General features: G+C 40.3%; 1 protein-coding gene across 2 annotated transcripts; it reads right to left on the bottom strand.

Annotated features, from left to right (window-relative positions):
- Positions 1-6,956: 6,956 nt before the first annotated feature.
- Positions 6,957-12,931, bottom strand: LOC139412203 (DNA replication complex GINS protein PSF2-like). Of its 2 annotated transcripts, none has more exons than XR_011634673.1 (5): positions 12,570-12,931; positions 11,883-11,980; positions 11,623-11,722; positions 11,246-11,474; positions 6,957-10,876 (listed from the first exon to the last, which is right to left on the bottom strand). XR_011634673.1 is itself a non-coding variant. In XM_071159020.1 (5 exons), exons 2-5 carry the CDS (start codon positions 11,890-11,892, stop codon positions 10,853-10,855), a joined length of 261 nt encoding a protein of 86 aa, XP_071015121.1. In that variant the 5' UTR covers positions 11,893-11,980; positions 12,570-12,902; the 3' UTR covers positions 8,571-10,852. The 2 variants fall into 2 exon arrangements, 1 of the variants encoding a protein (XP_071015121.1); XM_071159020.1 differs by having other exon boundaries at positions 8,571-10,876; positions 11,348-11,474; positions 12,570-12,902.
- Positions 12,932-15,370: the final 2,439 nt, after the last annotated feature.

The raw sequence follows: 15,370 nt of genomic DNA, 5'->3' as shown, positions 1-15,370 counted from the left end.
ATCAAAAACTGAAAAATTGGGCGTGCAAAATTATTCAGCCCCCTTAAGTTAATACTTTGTAGCGCCACCTTTTGCTGCGATTACAGCTGTAAGTCGCTTGGGGTATGTCTCTATCAGTTTTGCACATCGAGAGACTGACATTCCCATTCCTCCTTGCAAAACAGCTCGAGCTCAGTGAGGTTGGATGGAGAGCATTTGTGAACAGCAGTTTTCAGTTCTTTCCACAGATTCTCGATTGGATTCAGGTCTGGACTTTGACTTGGCCATTCTAACACCTGGATATGTTTATTTTTGAACCATTCCATTGTAGATTTTGCTTTATGTTTTGGATCATTGTCTTGTTGGAAGACAAATCTCCGTCCCAGTCTCAGGTCTTTTGCAGACTCCATCAGGTTTTCTTCCAGAATGGTCCTGTATTTGGCTCCATCCATCTTCCCATCAATTTTAACCATCTTCCCTGTCCCTGCTGAAGAAAAGCAGGCCCAAACCATGATGCTGCCACCACCATGTTTGACAGTGGGGATGGTGTGTTCAGCTGTGTTGCTTTTACACCAAACATAACGTTTTGCATTGTTGCCAAAAAGTTCAATTTTGGTTTCATCTGACCAGAGCACCTTCTTCCACATGTTTGGTGTGTCTCCCAGGTGGCTTGTGGCAAACTTTAAACGACACTTTTTATGGATATCTTTAAGAAATGGCTTTCTTCTTGCCACTCTTCCATAAAGGCCAGATTTGTGCAATATACGACTGATTGTTGTCCTATGGACAGAGTCTCCCACCTCAGCTGTAGATCTCTGCAGTTCATCCAGAGTGATCATGGGCCTCTTGGCTGCATCTCTGATCAGTCTTCTCTTTGTATGAGCTGAAAGTTTAGAGGGACAGCCAGGTCTTGGTAGATTTGCAGTGGTCTGATACTCCTTCAATTTCAATATTATCGCTTGCACAGTGCTCCTTGGGATGTTTAAAGCTTGGGAAATCTTTTTGTATTCAAATCCGGCTTTAAACTTCTTCACAACAGTATCTCGGACCTGCCTGGTGTGTTCCTTGTTCTTCATGATGCTCTCTGCGCTTTTAACGGACCTCTGAGACTATCACAGTGCAGGTGCATTTATACGGAGACTTGATTACACACAGGTGGATTGTATTTATCATCATTAGTCATTTAGGTCAACATTGGATCATTCAGAGATCCTCACTGAACTTCTGGAGAGAGTTTGCTGCACTGAAAGTAAAGGGGCTGAATAATTTTGCACGCCCAATTTTTCCATTTTTGATTTGTTAAAAAAGTTTGAAATATCCAATAAATGTCGTTCCACTTCATGATTGTGTCCCACTTGTTGTTGATTCTTCACAAAAAAAAATACAGTTTTATATCTTTATGTTTGAAGCCTGAAATGTGGCAAAAGGTCGCAAAGTTCAAGGGGGCCGAATACTTTCGCAAGGCACTGTAACTGTAGTACATGCATTTGTGGAAAGAATTACAGTAATGTGTGACTGGTTATTTTAATGAATACATTTAGTTTTAATGAGGCAGTAGTGTAGGCCTACAGATATCTCTATAGCCAGGTTTGGCACGCCCTGATCTGTTTCACCTGTCTTTGTGCTTGTCTCCACCCCTCTCCAGGTGTTGCCCATCTTCCTCATTATCCCCAGTGTATTTATACCTGTGTTCTCTGTTTGTCTGTTGCCAGTTTGTCTTGTCTTGTCAAGCTTACCAGCATGTTTTTCCGTGCTACTGTTTTCCTAGTCTCTGTTTTTCTAGCCCTCCCGGTTCCCTGACACTGAGCCCGCCTGCCTGACAGTTCACCCTGCCTTGACCTCGAGCCTGCCTGCCCCCACTGTAACTTTCAGACTCTAACCTGGTTTATGAACTTCTGCTTGTCCCTGGCTTGCCTATTGCCTGCCCCTTTTATTTCAATAAACATCAGAGACTCAAACCATCTGCCTCCTGTGTCTGCATCTGGGTCTAGCCCTGTGTCAATATAAGGTTAGCTGACAATGTCCCGAAAACGATGTGCACGCTTCAATGGGGCAGAAGTCCATGTGTTGTTGCCTGATTGTTCGCAACAATGACAAGAAGCTGCCTTGTGGGGAATCGTAGGTGTCTCGTTTCAACTAGTTTTAACTTGCTCTTGATACCATGTCTTGTTTTTTTTAGGTGTTTTGACTGTTGCCACATCTATGCTAATATGCCAAAACATTTGCTAGCTAGCTAACCAACAACTGTAACCATGTATTTGAGAGACAACAAGTGCTCATTGTGTAAATGTATTTATGTTTTCAATAAACATTGGAGATGAAGAATAGTTTACATGTTGTCAACAATCTTAGCCAGCCCCATTGGTCAAAATTATCCAAGATTAGACCAGAAATAGATCCCATTTGTGACCGATGTAAGCAGGCTCCTGCTACTTTATTACACATGTTTTGGACATGCCTGAAATTGACATATTTCTGGATATCAATTGTTGATGTTTTCTAAGATACTGGAGAGATTACTGCATTATTGGGAGTGGCACCACAGGAGGTCCCTCTAAACAGTTCTATGGAATGGTATCACAGGAGGCCCCTCTAAAAAGTTATATGGAATGGTATCACAGAAGGCCCCTCTAAACAGCTCTATGGAATGGTATCACAGGAGGCCCCTCTAAACAGTTCTATGGAATGGTATCACAGGAGGTCCCTCTAAACAGTTCTATGGAATGGTATCCCAGGAGGCCCCTCTAAACAGTTCTATGGAATGGTATCACAGGAGGCCCCTCTAAACAGTTCTATGGAATGGTATCACAGGAGGCCCCTCTAAACAGTTCTATGGAATGGTATCACAGGAGGCCCCTTTAAACAGTTCTGTGGGCAACATGCTGGCATACTATTTAAGTGGAAGGATTGGTTTTCTCTTACTTTTAGGAAGAAGGAAGGAAGTTATGCAACATCTCAAGCTAGAGAAAATACGCTCCTCCATTAGGGGATCTCCAGTCCCATCTGTTTTGTCCCATAGTTGACACGCGTGGGTTGTGTTGCTAAAGAACCATACTATACTTCCTGAACAGAAACGTCATCAGAGTTTCAGAACATTCAGGGCTCTGCCCTGAAAACTTGGGTCTGATTCACCGCGAGGGGGAAGGGTGAAGTAATATGACCTTTATAATAAAGCATTGCAGGAGGGGAGGTTATCACATATAGCCATAATGGTCCAAGAAGCATAGCCATAATGGCCCGGAAGCATAGCCAGAATGGCCCGGAAGCGTAGCCAGAATGGCCCGGAAGCGTAGCCAGAATGGCCCCGGAAGCGTAGCCACAATGGTCTCGTCCGGGATGGTCCCAGATCCATAGTCATTGCTATGCTTCTGGGACCATTCAGGCTACGCACTTAAATATTAACCCCTATATAGGCTATAATGTGACAAGATATATTGTACATTAATTCATATTTAATAGGATTAATTCAACCAGAACAACAGTAGTCATGGCATGGGTTAACCAGAGATGGAAGAGGAAGGACTTTTGTGTGGGTGGAGGACATTTCTCAAGTATGCTGAGATCTAATTCTCCACCCTATCGTTTCTTAGGAACTGTGCAACATGCGGCAGGGCTACCCATGAAAACACTTCCTGAGGTGTAACTTCTCATCTACAGTAAATAGATACCTACCAGTAAAATGCAAAATCAGCAAGAAACCACTCCTATAATCATTTCTTAGGAACTGTGCAACATGTAGCAGGGTTGACCACTCCTATAATCGTTTCTTAGGAACTGTGCAACATGCGGCAGGGTTGACCACTCCTATAATCGTTTCTTAGGAACTGTGCAACATGCGGCAGGGTTGACCACTCCCACATGGAAAACACTTCCTGAGGTGTAACTTCTATTCTGTCAGTAAATAGAAAGGCTACACAACATTGTTAATAATAAAACCTGTATGATTCTATTCTATGGTCTTACCAGGGAGGAAGACTCATACTAGTTAGCTGTAGTGTGACAGGTGTGTTGTTCTTACTAGCGCTATCTAGGGCTGTAATTCTCCTGCAGCAAACCATATTCTTGTGAGGACATTATTACATGAAATCATGTCAGTTTACACTGACAACACTGCAACACTAGACATTTTATGAAGAATGCATACGCTGAGGCAAAGTTCTGTGCATAGTTATTTGGACATAGATTGAAGCTAAAACTTTTCATTTGGTTGTATACTCCAGCATTTTGGATTTTAGATCAAGGTGACAGTACAGAATGACGCCTTTTATTTGAGGGTATTTTCATACATATGTGTTTTACCGTTTAGATATTAAAGCACTTTATGTATCTAGTCCCCCCATTTGAAGGTGTCATAAGTATTCTGAGAAATTCACTTACGGTGTATTCAATTTCATCAAGTTTAGTATTTGGTCCCATATTCCTAGCACACAATGACTACATCAAGCTTGTGACTCTACAAACTTGTTGGCTGCATTTGCAGTTTGTTTTGGTTGTGTTTCGTATTATGTTGTGCCTAATAGAAATGAATGGTAAATAATAGTGTGTCATTTTGGAGTCACTTTCATTGTAAATAAGAATAGAATATGATTCTGAACATTTCTACATTCATGTGGATGCTACTATGATTATGGACAATCATGAATGAACTGTGAATAAATTTGGCTCCATCCATCTTCCCATCAATTTTAACCATCTTCCCTGTCCCTGCTGAAGAAAAGCAGGCCCAAACCATGATGCTGCCACCACCAAGTTTGACAGTGGGGATGGTGTGTTCATTGTGATGAGCTGTGTTGCTTTAACTCCAAACATAACGTTTTGCATTGTTGCCAAAAAGTTCAATTTTGGTTTCATCTGACCAGAGCACCTTCTTCCACATGTTTGGTGTGTCTCCCAGGTGGCTTGTGGCAAACTTTAAACAACACTTTTTATGGATATCTTTAAGAAATGGCTTTCTTCTTGCCACTTCCATAAAGGCCAGATTTGTGCAATATACGACTGATTGTTGTCCTATGGACAGAGTCTCCCACCTCAGCTGTAGATCTCTGCAGTTCATCCAGAGTGATCATGGGCCTCTTGGCTGCATCTCTGATCAGTCTTCTCCTTGTATGAGCTGAAAGTTTAGAGGGACAGCCAGGTCTTGGTAGATTTGCAGTGGTCTGATACTCCTTCCATTTCAATATTATCGCTTGCACAGTGCTCCTTGGGATGTTTAAAGCTTGGGAAATCTTTTTGTATCCAAATCCGGCTTTAAACAGTATCTCGGACCTGCCTGGTGTGTTCCTTGTTCTTCATGATGCTCGCTGAGCTTTTAACGGACCTCTGAGACTATCACAGTGCAGGTGCATTTATACGGAGACTTGATTAACACAGGTGGATTGTATTTATCATCATTAGTCATTTAGGTCAACATTGGATCATTCAGAGATCCTCACTGAACTTCTGGAGAGAGTTTGCTGCACTGAAAGTAAAGGGGCTGAATAATTTTGCACGCCCAATTTTTCAGTTTTTGATTTGTTAAAAAAGTTTGAAATATCCAATAAATGTCGTTCCACTTCATGATTGTGTCCCACTTGTTGTTGATTCTTCACAAAAAAATACAGTTTTATATCTTTATGTTTGAAGCCTGAAATGTGGCAAAAGGTTGCAAAGTTCAAGGGGGGCGAATACTTTCGCAAGGCACTGTATGCTCAAAAACCCTCCCACTTGCTGGCCAACAGATTTTCTCGTGGAGTTTTCATTCAATAGGATTTTAATTTATCTAAAGCTATTCCTTTAAATTGGTGTACCTCTTAAACTGACAGTCCCTGAAATCAGGCATTAGAATTACTTCAAAAAATGTGTATATGTTTACATTACTGATACTGTCATTTAATCATGCCAATGTGTTTTCATTAATTGAAAACCCTTCATCTATTTTATGAGAATTTGTAAGATTCTTGTTTGCATAAAATAGACCGAGACCAGCCATTTCAATAATAGGTAACAGAATTTATTCTCGGAGCGCGCTGCCACTTTACCATGAGCAACAGTTTATCTACAATAACATGACATCATTTCATTGCTTAACAGAATCCCCTCCTCTCGACCGGGACAAAGTGAGGTTAATAGTTCATTCTAACTTACTAACACACACACAGGTCACACAACATAACTGAATTAACTTTTGACCCCCCCAACATTATCAATCACCACTTAGCTGACAGTTCTAATTAACAGAAAACCTAGGAATGCACTCACTTCCTTATCTAAAAACCCCAGAGCTCAGTTTCGTCGGTTCAACCATAGGTTAAATACCTTATCTGTTTACTTAATCCACAACCCATTATTTTCTTCCTAGTTGGAATGGTGTTCATTAACTTTAATTACTCCTTGTCCATGTCTCACAATCCCTTCTTATGAACTCATATTGTTAATCAGATATAACAAAACAGAGTTTAAGTTTTACTTAGTTACAGTTCTATTTAAAATGATTTGTTCAGTCATTTAATCATAATTTCCCAACAATGACTTATTTTATTGATTTCCCTCCGTTTTATAAGTCAGGAGACAGACCTCCCTCTGGTGGTCGGCTGCATCATCACATCGATTTATATCACTTCACTGCGACCAATGGTGTAAAGTACTTTAAGTAAAAATACTTTAAAGTACTACTTAAATATGTTTTGGGGGTATCTGTACTTTACTTTACTATTTATATTTTTGACAACTTGTCAAAAACTTACTTCACTACATTCCTAAATAAAATAATGTACTTTTTACTCTACACACTTTCCCTGAAACTCAAAAGTACTCGTTACATTTTGAATGGCTAGTATGACAGGAAAATGGTCCAGTTCATGCACTTATCAAGAGAACATCCCTGGACATCCCTACTGCCTCTGAACTGGCAGAGTCACTAAACACAAATGCTTTGTTTGTAAATTATGTCTGTGTTGGAGTGTACTCCTGGTTATCCGTAAATAAATCAAAACAAATCGTGCCATCTGGTTTGTTTAATATAGGGAATTTGAAATGATTTATACTTTTACTTTCAATACTTAAGTATGTTTTAGCAATTACATTTACTTTTGATACTTAAGTATATTTAAAACCAAATACATTTAGACTTTTACTGAAGTAGTATTTTACTAGGTGACTCACTTTTCTTGAGTCATTTTCTATTTAGTTATCTTTACTTTTACTTACTGACTGCGTCATGTCAATGGAGCAGTCCTTAGTAAAACATGTATCCAGCTGGACTGCTTCATAGCAGACATGGCAAAGCAATCGCTGAATTTATCTAGAGCAGGTGGATCTAAATATTACTATGGATTTCACATGAATGGGCAGGGGTGCAGCATTGGGTGGGCCTTGGAGGGCATAGGCCCACCCACTTTTTTTTCAGCACAAAGGGACTTTATTACAGACAGAAATACTTTATCCCCCCGACAAAAAAAATCTGTATGTTTTATTATACTTTTGCTGTGTACTAGATCATGTGGGTTGAAAAGTGTTTTTTTTCCTCAGACATAAATAAACAATTCCAGGTAAGTCAAAGGTAAGATTAATAAAACATTGCCCTCTTGCTAGATTATTGACTACAGACATAGCAAAACAGTGCAAATGGCTGTCAGCTCAACTTTAATTTGAATTTTCGACAGATTTAACAGAATGTATGGACAGAACAGTTCAGAATATTAGGGATCAATGAAAGAAAGCCATGTCAATACACGCATTTTCGTCTCTTTTTCAACCCCAATTTGTCAATAACATTTTTGTTCTAATATTGTATATTATTTAGGGTTAGGAAAGTATTCATAAATAATCATAACAAATATGTTAAGAGAGCCTTTACACACTAAATATATTGGTGAATAAAAAATACAGTGGTTTGATTCATCCTGAATGTTGCCATATTCAAATGTTCAATCTATGAAATATTTGAAGATTAGACAAATTTATAATTACAACATTCTAGAAATCATAAATCAACTTGGTAGGTTTGGCACTACATTGTCATTTGTGCTTGGTTACAGAAGCCTATACTTGGGTCTCCAAATATCATCTCTGCCAGCATTTCATAAACTTAATTTTGTCTCCAGCAATCATAAGGTAAGAGATTCTAAACAATTGTCATTTATAATTACAATCCCATTATCCAAACAGATTACTCATTTACCTAGCTCTTATCGAGTTGTAAATTACAGTGCATTGAGAATGGTATTATTTCTGTCTGAAAAAATAAAGTAGATGTTGTTCCACTTGGAACCGACAAGTTGCTCTACCTTATTAGTTTTGTCATGCATAATGGGTGTGGAATTATGAGGGAATTACGTTTTAAAAAACAGTGTAGAATACAGAGTATCTTTAGACACACCTCCACCACACCTGCATTCCTTTCATCTCCACCTCAAACCTCAAAGTTGCAAGATGGCGCTGACAGAGATGGTCGCCTCGCTTCGAGTTCTTAGGAAACTATGCAGTATTTCGTTTTTTTATGTATTTTTTCTCACATTGCTACCCCAGGATATCTTATGTCTTACCACACCTCCTGGGTGGTTCATTTCTTTACTATCAAAAGAGGAGAGACAAACGTATCACACAAGTCAGAGTTATACTTAAACCAAATCTTTAATAGTGAGAGCTTTGCAATAGCGATGGCTTGTCAACGAATCACCGTCTCTTTGATGATTCGTTGAAAGCGCCCGAGACAAAAGTACAAAGGTCTTTTATAGCCAAGATACATCCCTTTCAACCTACATGACGATCAACAGATATATGGAATGGGTCACAAGGTTCAGATCTGTATGAAATATACCTATTATACATAGCAGACAGTATCTGCTGTGTCAACAGTTTTCACTGTATAGAGACCAGTGTCTGGCCCTCCGACTCCAAACTGGAACCATCTCTCCCTGGTACGGTATAGGACAGAAACAGTAACTCATGCTCTGGAATGCTCTTTAGGTTTTATCACCCAAAAGACATTGTAAATCTCCTGTCAGTGTGATCTCCCAGAGGCCCATCCTCAGTAGAACACACAAAGAATAGTTAACAAAATACTCTATTATGTTGAATAAAACAACCATTTGATGTAATAAAAGTATTATAAAATAATCTTGCAATTTCTCCTCTGACATATGTCTTATTACATACAACCTGGAAGAACTATTGGAGAGCGACGTCAACATTACGACCAGGAATTCAACTTTCCCGAAAGCGGATCCTCTGTTTGAACCACCACCCAGGACAATGGATCTAATCCCAGAAGCCGACCCAAAACAACGGCGCCACAGAAGGGGCAGAAGGATCAGCCTCCTGGTCAGTCTCCGTAGACGTGCACACCGACCACCGCTCCCGAGTATACTACTCGCCAATGTCCAGTCTCTTGACACGGTAGACGAAATTCAAGCAAGGGTGGCCTTCCAGAGAGACATCAGAGATTGAAACATTCTCTTTTTCACGGAAACATGGCTATCTCGGGATATGTTGTCGGAATCGGTCCGACCACCGGGCTTCTCCATGCATCACGCAGACAGATATAAACACCTCTCTGGGAAGAGGAAGGGTGGGAGGGTATGCTTCATGATTAACAACTCATGGTGTAATCATAACAACACACAGGAACTCAAGTCCTTCTGCTCACCTGACTTAGAATTCCTTACAATCAAATGTCGGCCATTTTACCCCCCAAGAGAATTCTCATCAATTATAGTCACAGCTGGGTACATTCCCCCTCAAGCAGACACCAAGACAGCCCTAAAGGAACTTCACTGGACTCTATGTAAACTGGAAACCACAAGGGTGCGTTCTCAGCCCCCGCCTGTACTCCTTGTTCACCCTTAGACTGCGTGACCATGCACACCTCCAACTCAATCATCAAGTTTGCAGATGGCACAACAGTAGTGGGCTTGATTACCAACAACAACGAGACAGCCTACAAGGAGGAGGTGAGTGCACTCGGAATGTGGTGTCAGGAAAACAACCGCTCACTCAACGTCAACAAAACAAAGGAGATGATCGTGGACTTCAGCAAAAAGCAGAGGGAGCACCCCGTTATCCACATCGAAGGGACAGCAGTGGAGACAGTGGAAAGTTATAAGTTCCTCGGCGTACACAACACAGACAGACAGAAATGGTCCACCCACACAGACAGTTTGGTGAAGAAGGCGCAACAGTGCCTCTTCAACCTCAGGAGGCTGAAGAAATCTGTCTTGTCACCCAAAACCCTGACAAACTTTTACAGATGCACAATGGAGAGCATCCTGTCGGGCTGTATCACAACCTGGTACGGCAACTGCACCGCCCTCAACCGCAAGGCTCTCCAGAGTCTGCACAACGCCTCACTAGGGGGCAAACTACCTGCCCTCCATGACACCTACAGCACCCGATGTCACAGGAAGTGTATTTTTTGCCTGATTCCATTCGATTTTATTCAAATTTTCCTTTTGTTTTTCAGGTTTTTGTCCAGTTCTAGTCCGTAAATTCAGGTTTTCACTAAAAAAAAACATTTTTTAATAGAAAAGTTACAGGAAATACAAATCACTGATGCATTCTGTTCATGCCTTATGATAAACTTGGGCTAATTAATGTTCAATAACATTCCCTACTAAGTTCAATGCATTTTAGAATTTAGTTGAATTCTGTTTTAATGTCTGGATTCCGTGATTCCGTTATTTTACTTTGCAGCCGGTGCAAATGTTTAGTATAGCTGGGCCTAAGTCTGCTCCATCTTGCTTTGGAGAGGAGAGGCTGCGGCCCAGGTCCAGTTCTAGTCCGTAAATACAGATCAGTGGTGCTGGGCTTTGCCCCCACTGGAGCCGAGCTGGAGGTTTCAGCGCAGTTTATACATGCAGTTGAGAGTGTCCAGCCGGAACGACTGTGTCATGTTAATCTACATCAGAGTTAGGTTATCCAGCTGGAGAGGGAAAGATGGAGAGGGAGATAAAAAAAGAATGTAAATAAGGGGACAAATAATGTTTCTACACAAAGTTCACACATTTAACAACATATACAGATGCATTCATCTAACTATGCTTTACTTCTATCATCTTATTAATGCCAGGTGTCTTTTCTTGTGTGTGTTGGGACCGTTGTGTAAATGTATGTGAAATGAAGTTGGATTGAGTGAGTTTGTTTTGCTTGAATTTCTTGTTTTCACATGCAAAACGGTTTGCTCTTGATATAAACCCATGTATCAATTTATCTGCCTTTCCAGACTAGCCTATGTTTCTGAACAGTCTATCATGCTGCCTTGTTGACAATATGACCCGGTGGCGCCACCTACTGTTCGATTTGAGCAAGGCAGTCCGCCCTCATCGGTTTTGCTCGGTCACATGAAGGGCCACAACCTGGTTCTAATCGAACTTCCTCAGTGATTGATTGATACCAAGGCGTGTGCTTCCTGCTGGCTGATGAAGCTGTCAGCGGAGAGGCGGAACTTGGCGATGCGCGTGTCCCAGATGTCCTTCACCAGTGTGCGGATCTCATCCACTTTGGGAATGTTATCAGATGCACTGCAGAGAAACAGGGATATATGACAACACACTAAACACACAATTAGGAGCCACCTTCCAATTCCAGTCAAATTATAAATCAATAGCTGTATCCAAACTAAGACAACATATCCAAGCTTAAAGTTAGGAAGTGTAGGATGATACTGACTGATTGAGTAGCAGCTTGGTCAGCTCCATGTAGTATGGACTGGGGACAGGGGTGAATGTGTCTTCCTTCCTCTCTAGCTCTCTTATCTCCTCCAGTTTCTCTGTACATAGATGAAAAAGGAAAGAAGTTCAACTCTGACAATGGTTTAAATAGAAGTACCATCTTTGTAGAGAATATATTAACATACATCATTTATACATATTGATATTTAACCATGACTATGATAAACCCTCTGGGAGACATCTGTCTCCTTAACTTACCTACATCCATCCACTCTGGTGGCACTATCCTTCAGATTAAGGGCCAGCCACACAGGCACGTCGACCGGTAGCCCTGGGTTAAAAAGACCAAGGTCACCCTGGAGACAGAAATCCACTTCTGAGTCATACTTGGCAGAATGTAAACAAACGTACAATATCAGTAACGTTAGCTAGTTAGCCATGTCCCATCCCCATGGATCTGATGGAAACACATGGGAGCCTGGAGTGTAGCTAACTAGTTAAATGGCTTTCCCCCTCCCCAGATTTTTGGTCTTAATTGTGGTTAGTTTTGCTACATTCTCTTAGTATTTTTTTACATTTTAAAAGGATTGTATGGTATTCTATTCAGACTGAAAATAGTTTGGGGAAAATGGTTCATATTAAGTTATGGCTGCAATCCCACTAACAGGATAAGTGTCATCAACAACCGCTGAATAGCATAGCGCTACATACAATAAATATTACTACAAATATTTATATTCATGAAATCACAAGTGCAATATAGGAAAACACAGTTTAGCCTTTTGTTAATCCACCTGTCGTGTCAGATTTTGAAATTATGCTTTACAGCGAAATCAATCCAAGCGTTTGTGTAAGTTTATTGATCGCACGACAAAACATTAAGTACACTTAGCATCAAGTAGCTTGGTCACAAAAATCAGAAAAGCAGTCAAATTAATCGTTTACCTTTGATGATCTTCGGTTGTTTTCTCTCATGAGACTCCCAGTTACACAACAAATGTTCCTTTTGTTCCATAAAGATAATTTTTATATCCAAAATACCTCCGTTTGTTTGTCGCATTATGTTCAGAAATCCACAGGAAAGAGCGGTCATGACAACGCAGACGAAAATTCCAAATAGTTTCCATAATGTCCACAGAAACATGTCAAACGTTTTTTATAATCAATCCTCAGGTTGTTTTTAAAATATATAATCGATAATATATCAACCGTAAACTTCTTTCACAGTAGGAGAGGGAAAAGCAATACATATCCAAACTCTGTTGCGCGAGCAAAACTCATGTGACCACTTGACGCAATGTTATTGTTCTGGCTCATTTTTCAAAATAAAAGGCTGAAACTATATCTGAAGACTGTTGACACCTTGAGGAAGCGATAAAATAAATCTGGTTCATATCCCTTTAAATCCAGCAAAGGGAGGCTATGGAACATGGCGTTTTCAAAATAGAAGCCACTTCCTGTTTTGATTTTCCTCAGGATTTCGCCTGCAATATCAGTTCTGTTATACTCACAGACAATATTTTGACAGTTTTAGAAACTTTAGATTGTTTTCTATCCAATACTAATAATAATATGCATATATTAGCAACTGAGACTGAGGAGCTGGCCATTTACAATGGGCACCTTTTCATCCAAGCTACTCAATACTGCCCCTGCAGCCATAAAAAGTTACAAATCTTTAAAAATATAATTTAAAGACAGAAAGAAAAAAAAAGAAACTGGTTAGCAATGCTAATGACATTAACCAACTCACCCCGATCAAGTAGATTTTGTCAAGACTGAAATTGGGGATAATCTTCACTACCTCCTTCTCGGCAACGAATTCGACTTCAGAAGGGTCCATTCTAACCTTACTTTTATCGTTTTACGTGTAACGTTACCTCCGCAGCAATATTGCCTGTAGTATCGCTGTTGTTGCAAGTTCCCGCAAAATATTCAAAGAGGTGTCACATGGAACGCGGAAGTCCCTCCTCCTCTCCAAATCAGTCAATTGCATACAATCGTCACTGGGTGGCAGTATTTCCCACACTAGAGGCACAGACGCACAACATAGCCAGAGACGTTAGAGAAAGACCTCCAGATAGAAACAACACTTCATATTGCCACCTGAAATATTTGGATGGGTGTAATAAGCAATATGGGGTCGATTCCGACCCGAGTTAAGCGTGCGTAAATGGAACATAGGCTAATTCCCTTTTTATGCACTTTTCTCTCTATGTGTATGCTGACCTTGATTCTATTCAACCCGCTATTCGTTCAGGCTGGAGAGCTAATACATTAAGGTGTGATGGAGATATGTCTAATAAGAAAAACGTGCTGAACAGTGTTCAAAAGGAATCGGGTAATTAACAATGGGATTTAAAAAGTGTTTTCTAAAATTAAACATTATAATTATTATTAAAGTATTATTATTCATATTGTTATTACTATTATTATTAATAGTAGCATTATAAATAATGTTTGTTATTTTGAACTGCTCTTACCATGATAACTATTTAGTAATCATTACTTTTAATGCCGTTAACAATAATGTCAATGTTACACGGAACCCAAACCGGCTGCGCGTGTGCGCCATCGTGCGCTATCGTGCATAAATGTATTTTGTCCCCCTACACAAAATGCGATCACGACACACAGGTTAAAATATTTTTAAAAACTCTGAACCAATGACATTCATTTGGGGACAGGTCGAAAAGCATTAAACATGTATGGCAATTTAGCTAGTTAGCCTGCACTTGCTAGCTAATTTGTCCTATTTAGCTAGCTTGCTGTTGCTAGCTAATTTGTCCTGAGATATAAACAATGACTTGTTATTTTACCTGAAATGCACAAGGTCCTGTACTCCGACAATTAATCCACACATAAAATGGTCAACCAAATAATTTCTAGTCATCTCTCCTCCTTCCAGGCTTTTTCATCTTTGAACTTATATGGTGATTGGCATCTACACTTTCATAGTATTACCACGACAACCGGCAAAACAGTTCGTCTTTCAATCACTCACGTGGGTATAACCAATGAGGAGATAGCACGTGGGTGTAACCAATGAGGAGATGGGAGAGGCAGGACTAGCAGGGCGATCTGCGTCAGAAATAGAAAGGAGTTCTATTTTAGCCCTTGGCAATGCAGATGCTCTTTGGCGCGCGCGAGCAGTGTGGGTGCAATAACTGAATAACATGGATTTCAAAATTCATTTTGCAACGCTCACGCACGCGATGTGTCCTTGACTGGTCAGCATGTTATAATCACACTGTATATATACTTTTTCTATTGTGTTATTGACTGTACGTTTCTTTATTCCATGTGTAACTCTGTGTTGTTGTTTGTGTCACACTGCTTTGCTTTATCTTGGCCAGGTCGCAGTTGTAAATGAGAACTTGCTCTCAACTGGCCTACCTGGTTAAATAAAGGTGAAATACATTTTTTACATTTTTTTAATCAGGCTGACTGGCTCTTGTTCAGGCAAATGAGAAATAAGTGCACTCAGGCTATCCGGAAGGCCAAGGTTAGTTACTTTAAGGAGCAGTTCTCTCTCTGTGGGTCTAATCCCAAGAAGTTCTGGAAAACGATTAAAGACCTGGAGAATAAACCCTCCTCCTCACAGCTGCCCATGTCCCTTAATGTTGATGATGTGGTTGTTACTGACAAGAAGCACATGGCTGAGCTCTTTGAATACCACTTCATTAAGTCAGGAGTCCTATTTGACTCCGCCATGCCTCCTTGCCCGTCCAAAATTTCCTCATCTC

This window comes from Oncorhynchus clarkii, chromosome 6, assembly GCF_045791955.1.
Source record: "Oncorhynchus clarkii lewisi isolate Uvic-CL-2024 chromosome 6, UVic_Ocla_1.0, whole genome shotgun sequence".
Classification (NCBI taxonomy): domain Eukaryota; kingdom Metazoa; phylum Chordata; class Actinopteri; order Salmoniformes; family Salmonidae; genus Oncorhynchus; species Oncorhynchus clarkii.
Note: the sequence above shows the minus strand (reverse complement) of the source record. Positions and strands in the feature narration are given on the sequence as shown.

Coding starts and splice junctions, on each gene's coding strand:
- LOC139412203 (XM_071159020.1), bottom strand. Junction 11,475..11,622: donor ACCAAGCTGCTACTCAATCA/GTCAGTATCATC, acceptor GTTTCTCTGCAG/TGCATCTGATAACATTCCCA. Junction 10,877..11,347: donor AGCAGGAAGCACACGCCTTG/GTATCAATCAAT, acceptor TTCCCTCTCCAG/CTGGATAACCTAACTCTGAT.